Source organism: Pempheris klunzingeri, chromosome 4, assembly GCF_042242105.1.
Source record: "Pempheris klunzingeri isolate RE-2024b chromosome 4, fPemKlu1.hap1, whole genome shotgun sequence".
Classification (NCBI taxonomy): domain Eukaryota; kingdom Metazoa; phylum Chordata; class Actinopteri; order Acropomatiformes; family Pempheridae; genus Pempheris; species Pempheris klunzingeri.
Window position 1 is genome coordinate 9,286,702 of NC_092015.1, and position 19,243 is coordinate 9,305,944.

Genomic DNA, 19,243 nt, shown 5'->3' on the forward strand with positions numbered 1-19,243 from the left:
ATTATTGTTACATTAAAAAAAAAAAAACAATCCCAAAAGTCAGGCACATTGTCTCTGTTTTTTTAAAGCCTTTAAGATTCACTACGTCTATCACAGTGTATTTATGGCTTTAGTCTTCACATTCACCCACTGAGGTTGGCATTGGCACTATAGTGGTCAGACTTTACTAATCTGAATCAAGGACCAGTAAAAGTGGTAAAAGAAAAAAAAAAAAAGAGAAGGCCAGCATGTTCTTTGGAATAAACACTGAAAGACAAAAATCTGCCTACCCGCAACCTTTAAGTGCTCTTTTGTTTTCAAGCTGGAGGAACTGCTGGTCAGCCAACACAGAAATATGTCATTCTTTGTTTCCGCGTTTGATACCAGCAGGGAAGGGAGGCCAGGCCAGGAGACATTTGCTAGGCTCGGATATGATGTTAATAAGTGGATCAGAGGAGTAAGATGGCAGGCATGAAATGGGACATCATGCCGGCGCGCAGTGCGAATTGTCCAGGAGAAAGTGAGATTTCACAGGGATTACTGAGGCACAGCAGCTGGGGTTTGCTGTTCACCCGCCGGCTTCCAGGGAAGACCCACAAGCCCCTGTTCATATCACGGACAGATTAGCGGCTCGCTATGTGTGTGTGTACGGGGGGGGGGGGAGTGCGTGTGGTGCGCGGAGCGCTTTCAAGGCGAGGGGCTGAGTACAGCACTCACTTTGGCCTGTCAGCAGTAGCAGGGTTCCCAGACAACAGACTACAGGGGGAGGGAGGTCAGAGAGGTCGGACAGTGGAGCGGCAACACGGCATCTGAGTACTGCCGCTACATGATTAATCATTCACAGCAGTGAACTGAGTAATTGCTCATCACAGTAAATGACAGATTTCTGTGTCATTAATTCTGACCTGGTCCCTGCCTCTCTGCGTGACTGCATCCACAATTGTAAATATTACACAATGTCAGAGGATACACCCATGCTTCGTCTGCACCATGAGCTGAAGCTACACTCATCATGAACAGGGATTAGTGTGTCATCAGCTGGGTATGTGCAATAATGTCCCAGTTATGAGATCACAGGGCTGTGCTTACTGCATCTCAATAACAGCTGAAAGCTGAGGGATGTTAGTCAAAATGCAAAGGAAGTTTTAGCTCTAGAGGGGTTCTACGCTGAGCGTAAGGTTTATTATGCTACCATTACTGTCACATAGCATGAGCATTTATTCACACAAAGATGTGGGGGAGTGGGTTACCTTAAAAAATGTGGAGAAAATAAAGCAGAGGACACATTACCAAAATGCTGAAGCAATTGCTCTTATCGTTCAGTCATTTCCTTGCGACTTGGGAAGCAGGAACACGATTTGGAGAAGCTGGAGAGTGAGATACATAAATTGTCCAGTACCCCAAAAAACAGAAAAAAGAAAAAAAAATACACATCCTCCCATTACTTTAAAGTCCAGAAGAGTTGGCTTATTCATTTGGTAAAAGTTCCGCTCAGGTCTGGACCAAAACCCTGAATCTTGTCCTTATGTGCTTTTTTCATTTTTTGTACACAACCGTTTAGGGTCAGATTGCAACGTGTCCTTGCAACCATTTCTATTTGGGTTTCACCACAATACAAAAATAAATAAAACAATTTCATTTTGGTTTTCAATTTGACACTTTGGCTCAATGGCTGTAATTCTTTAAATGTTTGTTTGCATACATTGTACATAAAAACTGTACTTCTTTGAGTGAGTGTCCCCTGGTCACGGAATAGCACAGAGCTCCTTTATAAAGGAGGACTTTAAGACACATTAGATGCATATAAAGGAACTTACAGTCTACACATTTGGTGTGCATTAGCAGACCAATTCCTTTTTGGCCTGAGTCTGAGGTGCAGAGGAGATACTGAGTTGAGGTGAATGGCTTTTGAATACTGCAAGTTGTGTGTGCACACAGACCTATTAGTGACTGCCATTTATACAGATCATGTGGTCTTAGCTGGGTGAGTAACGATCAATGGTGCGGGTGTCAGAGAGAGCTGATGGGGGAGGGGGGAGGGGTTGGCCCAGGACGTCCATCTTGTCGTGGGTGAGGCCCAGGTGCTCCGAGGCCAGTTTTGACAGCGGGTAGAGGCTTTCCATGACCTTTGCATCAGCTACCAGTTGCTGCTGGGCTTGGATGAGGAGCTCATTGGCTTTCTCCTGCTTCAGCCCCAGATGTTCTGCTGCATATTTACTCAGAGGATAGATGCCCTCAGCAAAGTCCAGCTTCAGTTTCCCATCTGAGGTGAGGCCCCCCGCAGTCCCTCCACTGCTGTGCATCTTCATGTGGCTGATGAGGTTGCGCTGCTGAGCGAACTTTCCTCCGCACACCTGACATTCATAGGGCTTCTCCCCAGAGTGGATGCGCATATGCTCAGTGAGGCGATACTGGCGGGTGAAGCGCATGCCACAGGAGTCACAGGCAAAAGGTTTAAGGCCCAAGTGGCTACGCATGTGGCGCGTCATGGTGCCACGCTGCGTGAACTTTTTGCCACAGATGCTGCAGGGGTAAGGCCGAGTCAGCCAGTGGGTCTTCTCATGCTGACGCAAAGTGGCTGGATCTTTGTAGGACTTTTCACAGGAGGAACAGCGGTAGGGTCGGATCATCTCCCCGATGCCCCCTGAACTCAGTCCCTGGCTGGACTTGGTCTCCAGGTGGGACAGACTGTTCAAACTGTTGCTGTTGTTCAGGCTCCCATAACCATTTGTATTACTGCTGATGTTTTTGGTGCTGCTGTTATTGCTGTTTCCCATCTCCCCACCAGAGTTGCCATACAGCTCTTCTTCTGTGTGCGTCTCCACATGTGCATTGAGCTGCTCTGAGCTCGGGAAGCCTTTGTCACAGGGAATGCAGACATACAGATTGTCCCCGAAGCTCTCTGGCTCATACGGCATGTGGAACCTCCCCAGGGCTCCACGAGGGGATGGGCGGCCTTCACTACTGCCTGTCTCCTCCGTGCCTGACCCGCTCTTGTCGTCAGCTCCTTCACTCTCCTCCCCAGCTTTGTGGTGATTATGATGCCGGTCTCCGTTTTCACCTCCTTCCTCCTCATCCTCATCTTCGTCGTCGTCTTCAGCTGTGTATGACAGTGGCTCATGTTTCACCCAGCGGTAGATGTTGCCCATTTCTCTGCCTGCCTCTCCACCTTCCGTGGGGGTGTCAGGGCTGGGGGGGCATGGGTAGCGATCTGTGCCCTGGGAGCCTGAACGGTGCAGGTGGGGGAGGTGCGGGCCAAGAGGCTGATTGAGATGGGGGAAAGGCGGAGGGGTGAGGGAGCTCGGCTGGTCAGTCAATTCCATTTTTTCAGAGGGGAAGCCCCTTCCATTTGTCCCCTGCATGGGACTGGTTCGTTCGCTCAGAGTCCCGTCTCGCTCCTCATCATTGTGAGTGTTTGCCAGATGGGGGTGAGAGGGTGTGTGCTGAGACTGGGAGTTGGGGCTTTTCTTGGAGAGATCAAGGCCATAGTTGGGGGAGCAGTTTCTCTCAGAGTGGGCTGAGCGCCCAAGCTGGGCAGGCAGAGCTGACTGCAGGGAGGGGAACACCTGAGAGCTCTGGGTGGAGGTGGGAGCATACAGCTCCCCAGCATGAATGGCTAGTCGATGGGGAATTAGCTCCTCTAGTGGTGGTGCCCGGTTTGCATGGCTATTCAAAATTCCTCCTGGAGGGCAGGACTGAATGACAGGAGTTGAAATCCTATACCTTCCACCACTCCCTAAACCCATACTGTTGGGCCCCATCTTTGCATAGGGCATAAATGCAGGACCAGGGCGGGGAGGGTACTTGCCATTTCTTTTCAGCTTCTTTTTGCACAAAGCCACTAAGTCAAGCAGCTGAAGGTAGCTGGCTGCTGCCAAGACAGCCCCTAGATTGGGTTCAGTGGGAGAAGTGGGGTCGCCATCACTAAGGCGGCCTGTGTAGATGTAGTCCAGAATGACCCTGAAGACCCCTGGACTCACCATCTCGTGGTCAAGGTTGATGAGATTGTCATGGACCACCAAAGATTTCAAGTAGAGGCTGCTGGCAGCCAGAATGTTCTTGTGAGCTCTGAAGAGGGCGTTCTGCACCACAATGATAACATCACACAGGAAGCCCTTGGTTCGCTGGCTGTTGAGCTGCAGGAGGAGATCCCTAGCATGACTTGGAACTTCCATGGCATCCAGCATCGTCTTCAGTCCGCCACCTGAAACAACAGATATCTGTAAAACATCATGCGGCAGTCAGCATTTTGACACACAAAAAAACAATGTGTAGTTCTCTGCATCACAAGAATGATTATTGATACATTTAATAAAAGTAACCAAACAAAAGTTATGATGTACACATCAGACTATATTAAAATATATTTGATATTTGAGCGCCAAAAGGTTTTATTGCCAAAATAAAAGTAAAATATTTTTAAAGAAAATTGTAAGACTGATATGGAAATAAAAATAGTCTCTGCATACGTAAACATTTATGAGAATTGATTAGATCAACTAATTAATAACAGGTTTTCTCTTGAAACACATCATGTAATTTAATTGCACTTTGATACAGTATTATTATTACATTTTGTGGCCTTGCTCACTAATTCATTTTAAATATATGCCATAAATATTTACATAATCATGTTTAATTCATAGATTCTACATGATGGAACATGCGAAGACTGCAAAACTTGTGTGTTGGAAGTGCGCACGAAGGCCACTCGGTAAAAGTGAACTTTTGATGAAGGTGCAGTGGTTTTCTCATTATCAGCAACTCAAGTCTACGCATTCACTTCCTCTGCAGCGAGCAAAAAGAGAGAAAGAGCAAAATTCTGAGAAGCGCTGATGTATATTTTGTAACTGCTGGCTTCCTGATAAAGTATTCCAGAAGTGGTGTGCAGAGTTTTAAACAAAGCGAGGGATGAACGCTTCAAAAGTATGATGAACAGCAGGTATAAACCTGTGGGAGAGGGACACGTCCAAAAACAGATAGGTCTTTCGGCTCCTCTTTCTGCCCTGTCATATAAGGAACACTGAGAGCATGGGATGTAAATCAACATTACATGGTTCAACACTTTTTGTTGAGATGAGCTCCAGGGATCTAATGTACACACACGTATGTACGCACACACACACACACATTCATACACACACACTCAAATATCAACACTAATTGTTCCATCAAGCCTAAAATAAACTATATCAGCTGCATGCATGAAACACCATGTATTGTTCAACCAGTGGCATCTGAGGATAGTTTACTTATGAGATTAAACGTCTCAAACAGTCCCTAAGGGCTTAGTCTCGCTGATGGGAAACAAGCAACTAAATAAATATCATGTCATCTGTCTGATCATGGTCTTCCTGACACCAGCTCATTCACTTCTTGTTTATTTCATTCAGTGCACACGCTCAGCACAAGAATAGGGAAGTATGAAATCTATTTTTTTAACAAAACTTGACAAATGAGTTGATATGGAATTCTAGAGAATCTGGAAAGAAACTCTGGAAGAACCAAAGAAATGATGTCACTATTTTATTCTCTTAGAGTGCACTTCTGCTAAAACTGTGTACCCCTAAAACTCAAAGTCACTTCTTAGTATAATTTTAGTGGTGTCTTTTTGTGAATGCATGTTCAGCATCAGGCCCATAACATCAGAATGAAAATGTCATCACATTTATGGAAAATGAAAAGTCAGAATTAGTATGACATCCAGCTGGTGGTCATGTGGAAAACAGTCATCAATATGAAAGAAAATCATTTAAATACAATCGTTTTTCATTTTCATCTTTGATTTTTCTTTTAAAAGGTCCTGCCCTCATATCCACACGCATGACTTGTATCTATTTATTATAAATATCTATTCTAAAAAAATGCAGGTATGGCAGGTATAGGTGAGTTTACGCTCTGTGTCCCCTGCTGTCATCTTAAGTGTTTCCACTTCTGGTTTCTGTCTGGCTTTGATTAGTCAACAGCCATATTTTACGATAAATTTCAACATCGGTCAGATCCAGCGTGTTTAGAGATGACAGTGATATGAGGAATAGGCCGAGTACTTTCCACAACTTACAGAACTTTTGCAGAGTCTCCGTTGCGTTGAGGACGTGGAGTATGGTGACACGTTGTGTACACGCGCACACACACACACACACACACACACAGTCAGTGTACATTCTCGTGTGTAGGCGGTCTGCAGTGCCGTATTAGGCGACACAGTTCAATTGCATCACAAAGCCGGACAGTGGATTAAGCCGACTTTATGACCTGATTTATGAAGACAGTTTTTTTTCTAAAACAGATGTTCAAATCCATATTTCTGCTTATCTTTATATAACTTTTTTGTGATGCAAGAAAAAAAATCTCATGCACAAAACAACATTTCTGTGCACCTGCAACGTGCTGCGCATATAACAAATCATTCTTGGTAACAACAGTCAAAGTGGCGGTAGGTGTCCTGTCAAGACAGTAAGGATTGGAATGACTCTATTGAAAGGCTATAGCACAACTTGGCTTTTACAATACCTGAGCTCGCTGTTTGGTGTAGCATAATGGCAAAAAAAGTGAAAGATCACAGTAAAACATGTTGTTTCTTTTGTGAAACTCTTGATCTGGAGGGCATGTGTGAGCTCACTGTATCCTGTTAGAAAAAGCATCTATGATTTCCCCCTGAAGATATTTAGTCAGAGAGCACACCTTAAAACGAGGCTGCTACATGTAATGCTCCTGTGAACACACACAAAGTCTGCACACCAGTTTGCTTTCTTGGTTTGTTTTGTTAAACAGGCTGAATTAAATCATTTTACTGTATAATCGCCTGAGAGGTTCCTGGAGTCCCTCTGGGATGCATGGCTGTTTTCATCTGATAGCCTTCTTTTTAACGATCCGGCAACATGCTGAGGAAACTTAGATGATGATGATGTAGCTAATGGCGATGGCATTCGGTTATTTGCATTAGATTAATATTCATTGCTCCTGCGATTTGTCTGTTTTGTCACTTTTGTGGTTTGGGGTGAAGCGAGAGACTAAACGTCCTACCTCTCCATGCAGCCGCAGTCACATAAACACATCTGCTTAAAAAACGTTGTGTTGACATTTAATTTTCTCTCATTTCAATTTTGCTGTCCATGCTCATGTCGCCCTGTTTCTTTTAGAGCCCATTTGACCATGTTCACATACAGTCCATGTTCAATTTATGAGGCAGCGCCGCAGTGCAGCCTCAGTGTAAAGTTGCAAAAGAATATTTTACTGTAGTTTTATATGACTTTAATCCGGCTAATTTATTTATTTATTTATTTTTGTTGTTATTTTGGGGCCTCAGGAGATGCAGATACAGTCACAGGAGCTTTAAAAGGCGTTTAACAACAGACTGATCTGACACATGTAAGTCAAGAAAACTTTTATCCTGCAGCGTAGATCGAGTAGTAGCACCCACGAGAGGTGAAGAAATTGAGTTTCAGTCGCTTTCAGGTCAACAAACATCATGAGAGTCTGTCAGTTTCCTGCGCAGTGAAAAAGTCACCCCACACTTATGAAATACTGTCGGAGATGAGAGAGAGACAGTTTCTGCATGTTGAGTGCATTTAAACAGGAGATCACGCACAGGCACGTTAATGTTACATAGTAATGATAACACAAATAATTTATTTGGATTGAAATAATTTAATATCTCGCAGGTTTTACAGCAAATTGATCTATTTTTTTATAGGCAACATTTTATTTGCGTCACGTATTTCTAATTTCTTCCACTAATCTTTGACGATCAGCACAGGCCTGCTATAAATCTATTTGACAATTAAATCAAACGTCGTGCATGTGAGTTTTATTCGCTTGCAGCGGTTTATCAGGGCTCTTTTTTAACATCATTGCCTAATATCTGATCAGACTACTTCACGTCGCCTTTTGCAAGCAAAGCATTAAGTCGCCTGCTGACTTGGTGCGTCTCCGGCCCCTCTGCGCCTCTCTAATCTGTTTTACTCCTCACTTCTTGTCCAGTAAACCGAATCACGAGTGAATCCACCTCTCTCTCCGTAAACCCCCCCAAACCTTATCTCAACCTCGAGAGCCCTAAATCGCCTCCAGAAGCTGCCCGTTTTCAGCCCATCGTACTTTAAGGTGTATCACACAGCTGTTTCTTATACGGACTCCTCCAGTCTCCAGACCTGTCAGCAGCACCGACAGGCACCTTTTTTCATGCATGGACGTAAAATCTCGGCGTTTATGAGGGGAAACCATGAAACCACGGGCTGAAAATCACCCCAAGTATTTCAGTAATATTCTTAAGCTCAAAGGCGTCATTATTGCACGCAAGTGATGGGTCTGTTTTAGAGAGTTTATGATTTTGCTTTGCTTCCTCCTTTAATTTATTACAGGATTGCTGAACAAGCTGAAGTTCCTTTTTTTTTTTTAACAGAGATCGATGTTCCCTTTAACTGTTACGTTTAATTAGAGTAAAATGACACTTCTTTTTTTTTTTTAAACTATTAAACCCGAAACTGAAATCTCCCAAAAAAAGAAATTAAGTTCAAAAATCTGTGAAACAAACTTTTCTTGTTTTGAACTCGAAACGTTTCTAGATCATTTTGCAGATTTCTGACGTGAAGTCTAAATTTTCCATCATAGCAGACTGATCCTGGAGAATCTAACTCACTGGTGTATTTCTAATTAATGATTAAAAAAAAAAAAAAAGATAATAGATGTTTTCACCCGACTCGAATTAAATGCGGGAGAACAAAAAAAATCAGCCTTTCTCGTCGATGTCTCACTTACACTGGAATAAAAAAAATCCGCTGCATAATATCTGCTAATGTCTCAACGATTGAATTCTAAAAGCACGTTTCCTCTCTGACAGCGCGCACTGCACAGTTTGGTGAATAAAAGCCTACATGTCACTCTTCCCCTGCTCTTGTTTGGGTGCAGCATATCAGCTCTTACCTGCATGCCCGATGTCTTCTGCCATCCGATCTAAGTCTCCCTTAATGATCATCTCAGCAGTCTCCAGGAGTCATATCTGACGTTTCAGCTTTGAACTGCCAGCCTCCAAAAAACCATGCCAGTTTTCCGAGCGCGTCTGCCAGCTCTTTTTTTATGATTATTAATTGATATGAATTTCTTGTCGCTCCTTAGGTCCGTCCTCCCACCCACTTTCCTCCCTCTCCTTTCTCTGTGTCTCTCTGCCCCTCCTCTCCCCTCTTTCTCATCCCCTCCTATAAAAAATACGTGCTTAGACCAGCATCAGTTTCCTCCTATTTTTTTTCTAGTAATTTCCTTAGCTATTTTTGAGTCGGAGCAATAACGCGCACCGGGATGATAATGGAGCCTCTATGCGCCTTAAGTGTTTTAGCGCCCCGTGTGATGTCAGTCTATAATAAAACTAAAAGGTAAGATCGAGGGCAAGAACTTCAAGTGACCCCGACTTCAACTTCTCAACACATCGTCTTAAAGAGACAGGCAGCTGTTGTATACATCCGTATATATGGTGCATATTTATAAAGGCTTAAAAGAGGAGTTTAAGGACAGAAATATCTGCTCACATCAAGGTGTGTTAGAGCTTTTCAGGAATCAGACTCAAGCCAAAGACCCCCCGTGTTTGATTTTACTTCACTTCATTAAGTCAAACTCAATCACACAAGTGTTGCTTGCCTCCTTCTTTTGTGTGTGTGATTTGGGGGAATGATGAAACATTTGTTGGTGTTCTGAGATTGTACACGTTTTGGCTAAAAGCAAAGCCATTAAAGCTGTTAAATGAAGGTGGCTTTCACCTTCCCTGCAGGACCCCCCCCCCCCCTCACCAGAGAGGATCTGCAGCCTTAATGGACCCCCTGGTTTCACTTAAAGGGCACAATCAGGTCTAGTTAAGTGGACACTAAAAACCACTTTAAACACTTTAAACACACCTCTCTCTCTGTCTGTCTGTCTGTCTGTCTGTCTCTCTCTCTGTCTCTCTGTCTCTCTGTCAGGTAACTTTAATTTAACTTTTGCACTGTGAATGGGCAGTTACAGATCCTCTGAAAACTGGCTGCACATGGACATTAGGGCTCATTTTTTATATTAAATAAAGTGCAAACCTACTTAAAGCTGTTTCCCCTCACAAAGGATTCATGTCCAAATATTCCTCTCAGCCCAGAGGTAATAAATGCACTGCTGTATGGGGGCTGTTTTGAATTGTTTCCCCAATTAGTTTTCTTTCGGTATCATAACAGTTACATTGTATTTCATGTAGCTTTTTATAAATTCTAAGTTCATTTCTTACTTAAACACGTTACGTTGAGCTCATCCCAATTCGACATCCAGTGTTTTGGACGATTTAAATCAACTTATCAGGATTAAAAACGCAGAGATGAAACGATAAATAATAAAGCTGAAGTTACTGGTTATCAGATCATCTTAAGGCCGGACGTCCCCATATGATCCAGAAGCTCAAGCGTTTGTCTGTGCTGAAAATCAGCACCATCGGCTCAAAACGAACAGGCATTGGGTAGTCTGCATTAAATCCTGAATAAACTCATCAGCGTAATCCCCTAAAGGCTGCTCATTACGGCACACTGTGCGATCACACGCCTGCGTGGTTGCCATCCGTGCCTCTCTGCCGTGTCACAGCCTTACCTCGGTCTCATGTCTGGTGCTCTGGCCGTGCGTCTGCCCTCCTTTTCGGCATGCCCTCATCAGGACCTCCGCACCTTCCTCCGAGTCCAGCTCTCTCCCAAAACCTTCTCTTCCGCGTATTTTTGCGACTCTCTCTCTCCCTCTCGGTTTTCCTCTTCTATCACCCGCTTCCACACACTGGATTTCTCACGTGTTAACAAGACTATCTGACACTTCAGACTGTGTTGGGGTCCGGTCGGACCGAACCTGCCGCCGGAGACTTTACGCGCACAGCGACACCCAATGGTGCACTCCGCGGCAGCGAGTCCCATTGGCCCTGAGGAGGACATGCTGAGCAGGGAATTGTGGGGGAAATTAAAAGGTAATAAAGCCATGACCTCTAATTTGTGAGCACCTTATGTCATATTAATTCGGTATTTGATAATGAATATCCTTTATTTCCACAATGGAATGATCAGTATGGGAGGAAGTAAGCTATTGAGATATTTTACTGAATTAAAAGTAACAGCACACTATAAAAATTTCAACTAAAAGTCCTGCATAATGTACAAAAGCAGGAGAATATGCTTGTACTAAAAGTACTTTTACTCTTGGTACTCTTACCCCTGACAGTGTTATGATATTATATTATTGGATCATTATTATTGGCGTATATACGTATGAGCAGTACTAGTTAATCAAGATAGGCAAATTAATTAATCAACTTTATACTGCACGTTTAGTTTATGACAGTTTTCACAGGCTGATTATATGTTTTTTGTGTAAACTTGTAATTTGAAAGTAACTTTAGCTGTCAGATGTAAATGTAGTGGAGCATAAACTATAGTATTTCACTCAGAAATGCAGTGAAGGAAAAGTATAAAGTGGCATAAAATCTTTTAAGTAGACTTAGAGTAACTCAGAAATCTTGCTCATGTACAGTATGTGAGTAAATGTACCCAACAACAAAACTTTCAACCACTGAGAAAGTCAACAAACGTCGTATTTAATAAAAAGACTGTAAATCAATTGCATTCCAACCTGTCATGCAAAAGAAAAAATGGCCTTTGAAACCACACGTGCCAATTTTTTGGTTATGTTTTGGTTATAACCATCACTTAAGGCTGAATTATTTCAATTTATATAATAAAAGCGACTGTGAAAACATCTCCAGAAAAATGCCAAGTCTGTTTATTGATGCTAATCGGCTTCAGTATCTCAAAAAGAAGTATATTTTGATTCTTTTTGTACACTGTGGTTAGCAGGAGTCATTGACTTTCTATAAACATTACTACTAACACATATTTAATCCACTGAATTTGGATGGATTATGTCAGACGGGCCTGTCTGTTATTATTCCTTCAGGTCTTTCCACAGCCATCATGAGGTGTTTGAAAGACCGCAGATTGGAATTGATGAAAGTAATTATTCTACCATCACTGAGGTCGTTAATAGACAGCCGATGTGATCCAATGAAACACTTACCAGGCTGAGGCCCATTGATGCTTGTTTTGACCACAACAGCAGCTGACAATCTCATAAAGCACGCAGGCTCTCTTCCTCTTTAAATCATCCGCGTCCAAGGTGCTGGTGTTTCATTGAAGTGATCCGAGCCACCCCAAGAGCCCGATGGAGTGGAGGACGGTATTGTCTCTCACTTCCATGTTCCCTTGATGAACTGTTGATAACCTCGCTCACAGAGGTGGGCAGAGCTGTGCAGGAGAATAGATATGTTGTATCAAGGATGTGACAGCGTGTTTCGATTCATGGTCCAAAATAGGTTTTTCCACCTAGGGTAACACATAGTGATGTCACATTGCTGCTTGTCAGGTAGGTAATGTCCTCTGAAAACAGAAAAAGACTTGTTTCTGTTTTCATTTGCACACATTTAAAACATGTGGTGTTTTTCAACCCAACAGTCCCACACCAAAAAACACTTATATTTATCTGATTATGAGCTCTATCTATCTATCTTATTGGGTTCAAATATTAACGTTTTTTTTATGTTAACAAGGGTGAAAGTTTCTGTTATAATCTGCATTTTATACCTCATTACAGAACAACAATCAGTAATCCAAATTTGTGGCAATAATTGATTATTAAGGTTTTACTGAAGTCAAACTATGTCATAATCTTCTCTGAATTATAGGGGTCAAGGGTCAATGTTTAGATTGTGAATAGTTCACAAAAGCATCCATTCATGCCTCAAGTTGCTTGGACCTCCATAACAAGGCGAAAGTAGGGCTTACAGCCAAGTATGATAGCTCATTTTGCTCTTAAGGACCAGACATACTGATGTATTATCTGATAGCAAAGCCAGCGCATACGTAGGCCAGATAGGGTTAACGGCCAATAAAATGCTTTTGATATGTTTTCAGTGGTGTCCAACCTATGTATGAGAGGAAGAAAGGGTTTTGAAAAGAATGACGCTATAGAAACTGATGTTGCTTAATTTCTGCTTCTTTGTGTGTCTCTGGGTACAGCTGTTGTCTTTCCAGACAGACTTTATCTCACTAATCAATCAGCCTCCGGAGGCCTGCGTTGGACATTGAACTTCAGCCTGTCAAAATAGAACTTAACATACCAAAATCTGGAGCGCAGCAAACCTGAAACGCTGAACTTTTAATGAACTGAAAAAGCCTCCAAATTGTTGGTTGTAAGCAATGATTCAATTAAAGCTGTGAGAGCTGAGCCCCAAACGCAGCCCGGGGAGCCCATCCCGAAGACCGTGCACGTCTGCTTCCCCAAAGACCAACACTCAGTGAGGAACCAGAGCTGGAGATAAGGCAGGCTGGACAGCTAAATCCCTTAACAGTCTACTATCACCCACTAAATCACACACCTTTCCCACCATTTCTCCAAGTGAGAGCAGTGCAGGTTTTACATATGACATATATCTTGCAGAAGCTTTGTGGGTTGGATATGGAAACACAATGAGGGGGTGAATACTCTAAATGAGTGTAGCCAACTATTTCAGACATCTGTGAGCAGATACGTTGCAGGGTCACCATGTCTCTGGGGTCCAAACCACCTCGTTTCAATTTAGGTTTTGAGTGACGAATATTGCAATCAGCTTATTATTGCTCCATTTCTGTCTGCCAGCACAGGGAGAGAACAAGACTGGACGATAGACAGGACAGTCTAAAAGTAATCTCAACACCTTGAAACTCACCATCTGAGTGTAATGTCCCACACTTTTCTTAACTGCTCACACAAGGCCCTTTTCTCTCTGTCCTTTCTTTCGTTCTCATCAATCATCCCTCTCTCCTTTCTTTCTTTCCAGTGGACATGGCCACACATATCTCCAGATGCTTGCCGTGACCGCCCCACCATACCAGACACACCCCCCTCCAGCTCCAGATTCCCTTCACCACCAAAAATTGAACGGTAGGCTCAACATTTACACACAGGCCTCTCTTAATTCATCCTAATGAGCAGTTTTGCGACAGCTTTAGAGCATAGGCGTGCAAGGCATGTCATTTGAATGAGCAGAGCTGTTGTGTGCGTTTGGTCGCTATTCTAGTTTGCCCATCTGTTGGTGAAGGACGATTATCGTGCCATGATTAGAGCCAGATCAGAAATACTCAATTTTTTTTTTTCTTTCCACAAACGGAAACATGTACGAATGCAAAATAGTTTCTGGTTTTGAGAACACTTATACCATACCATGTTTTATTCCCCAAATATTTTTGGCCATCTTGCTATCATCAGGGTGGTATATCAGCAATGGGAATTTACGAGAGAAATATGAATCACAATAAATAGAAAATGTACTTACAAAAACATTGAAAAATGAAAGACTATACAATCTATAAGAGTTTTACAGAGAAGAGAGGAAAATACATTTATTCACTCCTTTGTCAACCGTTAGATGAGAAGATCAACACTGCTCTCAGGTCTGTACAGTAAATATGAAGCTGCTGCCTGCAGGCAATTAGCTTAGATTAACATAAATACTAGACACAGCTACCCCAGCCTAGTCCTAAGTTTAAAATATCTGTCCACCAGCTCCTCTTACCCTCACCTCCATAATCATATTTACCTTTCTGTGATGACAATCTTCTCATCTAACTCTCTGCAAGAAAGCAAATAAGCGAATCTTCCAAAATGTCAAAGTATTTGTTTGAACCAACAATGGCTCTAGTTCAGTCTCCTCATACCACCCTGAGGAGGGCAAGATAGCTGAAAACAATTAGGGGAACATCAAATTTTATACTGGAGATGTCCAACTTGTTTGGTTTTGATTGTATTTGAGACTGAAGTGAAATAAAGAAGTTTTAATTTTCATAACAGATGGACAGGAACTCATTCTCTGGGCTGTCGGACATATCAAATAAAGTATCAGAAGCTGACAAAACAATTTTACCAAGTCCAAATAGTTTCTGACCTTATGATCATATCACAGGATGGGAGTTATCATGGGCACAGTTTGTCTTTGCACTCTAAGGAAAATAAAGAAATTAGGAATGAAGGAAGATCACATGATACGACTGAAAGCTGCTAAATGGACCTTGTATTAATTTTGTCGTGTCATCTGCTAACGTTGACTATAAACAGCCCCTTGACATCAATAAGCTGCAAACACAATGCTGACATATCACTTGATACGTTGATATGTTGAACTGGAGTCTCATTTGTGGCCACCTGATGAATGTAAGTCAATATTCACTCTCATTTTAGCTGTGGTTTGGCTGAGGGAAACATTTGGCTCTTGTGCAGCTAAATGCTCAGCGATGTTCACAAGCTCATCGGTAACGTTGTCCGTCTACTGTTTGGTGCTGAGCAGGTAGCGTACAGGTGGTTTGTGGAGCTTTATTGCTGAAAAAAAGATGCCTGATGTGTCCAAAAACAATGCAGAACCAAAACAGTGACGCTGCAGGAAGGAAAACCCAAACAATGAGTTGAAAGATGCTAAAACGCTTTGCAGAGTCAGGTGATAATTCGCCGTTGGTTTATTTCTACCAGTGAGCCCTGTCACATACAAATAACTGTGTGATCCAATCTTAATGTAAGAATGTTGATTAAAGCCGCTTTAAGGTTTTGGCGACTGTTCGGAGCTCGAATACCTGCAAAATAACTCTTCATAGAACATTTTATTGATATTGAATTTAAGGGAGGTCAAGAGATGCACTCATCGGGTTTATTCACCAGTGTGGCCTTGTTAGCTCAGTCCTGACTCCTCTTGGACTACAGTGTGGGTACAGTGCTCTGTTTGAATGTGTGTATTATTGTGTTTGTGTGTAGGCCAGCCCAATGGGCGTCTGTGCAGCACATGGCTGTCCGATGCATGGTCTCTGCTCCCTGGTCTCTCCTCATTAGCCTCACACAGTGCAGCCATTCCCCTCTCGCCCCCTCACCTCCTCTACCTTCCACTCGCAGTACACTCAGGGGGAAGAGCGAACCTTTTGTTTTCTGTGTCCGACCTGCGCCCTGTTCCAGCCCTCCTCTTTTTCTCTTCTCCTCCTCTCCACTAACTAAATCTCTTTTCCGGCTCGATACTGCTGAAAACCATATGGTGTGTGACATCATCAGGGCAGGAAGCAGGGAGAGGGGAATGGTAGAGCAGGAGAGAGATTGGCTTGCCAGGTCTCTGTGCAGTGATGTCAGCAGAAAAGCACTCTGGGAGGCCCGTTGGGGGGTGAGAGCAGAGCAGGTTGGAAATTTTGTGGAGTTTTTTTTTTTTTTCAGATTTCACTCCCACCTGGATAATCAGGGGCTGAAGGGGGGCAAGTAGACAGGGACTGTATACCGTGAAGGGAACCGTGATGTGATTTGTTAACATGTCAGGTCACGAACTGTTAGTGTGCCTCGTTTACATTCGCGTGCAGGTGACGTGCAACACCTTCCTCCAAAAATGTCAGAATAATCTAAATCAGAAGGGATTTCAGATTGTTCCTGTGATGCTGGAAAACTGCAGATCATCTAACTAGCTCTTCCTTTTAGTTGCTGGCAGTCCCAATCTGCTCACCAGGCTTTATGTCTGTCAACCTCCCTCCCTCCCCCTTTTGTTCTCTGGGTGAACTCTCCAGCTTTGTTGTGAGATCCTGCTCTCCATACCACCACTACCGACCCATCCAGCTCTCTATCAGCACACACAGAGATACACATAAACACTCAGTTAGCCACTCACACAGTCAGCATCTCTCTCCCTCACAAACATGCACTAAAATACCCTCTGATTAATGGCAGAGCTGGGGAGGGTGCCAGGCATGGAGGGAAGGCGTTAGAGGAGAGAAGAAGAGGAGAGGAGGGGAGAAGGAGGAGGAAGAGGAGGAGGAGGAGGAGGAGGAGGAGAGGCTGCTGCAGCTGTGGTTTTGGAGTCAGTCTCAGCACCCCCTTGCTGCCCCCTCTCTCCATCCTCCTCTCTGGCTCCTCCAGGGACGCACATCTTGGCCAGGCCCCAGGAACCAGGGAGTCAGGACCAGGCTAAGGGGGAGAAAAAGGGGAACAAGAGAGGGAAGGAAGGATATCGCAAAAGAAAGAGAAAAACAGAGCTGACCTTATACGAAAGTATCGTCAGGCAGCACCTACATAAACAGGAGAGTGCATGAGATGTTCCTCAAAGGTTTTTATGGGCAAAATGGCACAAAGCATCACATTTCCAAAACGACTTCAGCATGTTAAAGTTTGTTTTACAATGTGATACTGGATGGTGTCATTTGGTTTTATGTTGCAACAAAATCAGTACTTTCTCTCAGAGTTGGAATCTACTCGAGGGCCATACTTAACTGCATTTTTGAGATAACAGCATTTTACTGCAGTATTTCTATTTGGCTTGAATGAATATTTTTCTTCATCCAAATATAATCAAAGCATTGTGTTGCACTTTTTAAATGCAAATGCTAACATGCAGCTAACATGGAAATCACTCACACAAACTCGCTCATTCACATTTAGCAGGCTGCAGATTCTCCACGGGGGGGGGGGCTGTTCTGCTATTGTAAGACCTGTATTACCTGTCAATATGTGCCTCTTACAGGGCAGGGAAGCCACCACAGCAGGTGTGCATTGACATGTCAATGTTGCCTCTTACAGACAAGGAACACTGCTGCAATTTTAACACTAGTGCCACCTGAGGGCATTTTGTTTAGACATATAAATTCCGGTTAGGACCCCCCTTCATTTTTCACCAAAGGCAGGACCTTCTGGGGGCAAATGAGGACAGGGGACTCTAATAATAGCACTGTTAACTAGAGAGGCCTACTCTTCCCAGAATTCAACATTAGCCATCCTCATCGCCTGCAGGTGGCACATTTGCAGAAGCCACACTTTTCCTTGCCTTGGAGCTGCAGCTCTGCATGACTATCATTTTTTTTTACCCCCTCGCCAACAGGTGGCTGAATGTAAATACGCATCAGGTTCTGTTTTAAAGAAGGATTTGTCAGTCTGATCAAAATCATAGTAAGTTCAAATGATATTCTGGTTGTCTGTTGACAGATTCGTAAAAATATTTTGATTTTATGACACATTTCTCTCAGGAAGCCATGTGCTTTGTATTTGATGTTACACACCCCCTTAGCACTAAAACAGCATCACTTCACATTACCTCTCTTCTCTTCAGCCGTCAGCAGTCTGTAAGTAACTTATGCCGAGATATTTCTTATTTATTGTCTTTTCTCGACTAACACATTGTGGTAGCTGGCGACTGCTGCAATTCCTGCATTTGGAATTCCACTTTTATCAAGGACGAATTTGGAGTAAAATAAGATAAGATATTCCTTTATTGGTCCCACGGTGGGTAAATTCACAAAAAAATGTATTTCAGTATCAAAAAAACAGAAGAACAGCTTATCCTTTTCAGTGTGCACATAATGGCAGATTGTGGACCTAAATGTACAGTCGGTCTCTTAAAGATACTGGTCAGCATCATTGGTACTTTAAATGTAAAAAAAATGTGATTACAAGCATAAGAGTGGCTATTCAACACGCTGTCAACAATCAAACACTCGCTCAGCTCGTCCTCCAACACCAGAACATTGCAGCTGTACTGGGTATCAAATAGAAAGAAAGTGATTTCCACAGAAGAGCACTGAAAAGAAATGCTTTGTGTTTCCCGTACTTTTAATCTGTGAGTTTTTGCCACGACCAGCTCTGGTAACTGAACTCCACAATCTACTGTTACATCCCAGGGAAGATGTGGAATGATGATGATGGAAAGAGAAATGGCAGAATTTATGGGCGAGTGGGTGGATGAACCTAAGACAACAGACATTAGGTGAACACTTTTGCTCTACACGTGGCTGGCTTGCTTCTCTTTTGTGATCTTGTCAAAAGCACTTGTAATAAATTAAGCATTAATGCGTGCAGAGGTGGAAAATTTCCTTTTAACAGTACCATTTTTCACAGTTGGGGGAGGTGTGTACAGACAGCTCATCCTTATTAAATTTAAGATAAGCTTATCAGCTCTCTACTTCATGCTAACTGTTATGCATTAGCCTATGGCTTTGTTGGTAGCCTGACTCAACATATGCAGGATGTTTGCCTGTGCGTGCTTGAACCCAAAGTGTGATCTGTTCACCCCCACTGCCCTGCAGTCCTGGGTTAGTGTGTATTTGAGGCCTATTCTCTCTCTCCTCTCCCCCACTACTCTCAGTGTTTTATGGGCTGTGTGCTGCGGTGCAGTGACCTCCCTCTCACCCCGGTGCCACCCAGCCGGTGCAGGATTCAGGCGCGCATGGCCCCTGCCAAAACC

The 19,243-nt window shown here is 43.3% G+C and overlaps 1 protein-coding gene across 2 annotated transcripts; it reads right to left on the reverse strand.

The window, feature by feature from the left end:
• Window positions 1-1,701: 1,701 nt before the first annotated feature.
• Window positions 1,702-10,664, reverse strand: hic1 (hypermethylated in cancer 1). 2 transcript variants are annotated; one of them, XM_070828846.1, is made up of 2 exons: window positions 10,573-10,664; window positions 1,702-4,183 (listed from the first exon to the last, which is right to left on the reverse strand). In XM_070828846.1, the coding sequence occupies exon 2, from the start codon at window positions 4,164-4,166 to the stop codon at window positions 1,956-1,958; it is 2,211 nt and encodes a 736-aa protein (XP_070684947.1). In that variant the 5' UTR covers window positions 4,167-4,183; window positions 10,573-10,664; the 3' UTR covers window positions 1,702-1,955. The 2 variants fall into 2 exon arrangements, with proteins under 2 accessions (XP_070684947.1, XP_070684945.1); XM_070828844.1 differs by lacking the exon at window positions 10,573-10,664 and adding an exon at window positions 8,902-9,028.
• Between the last annotated feature and the right edge of the window lie 8,579 nt (window positions 10,665-19,243).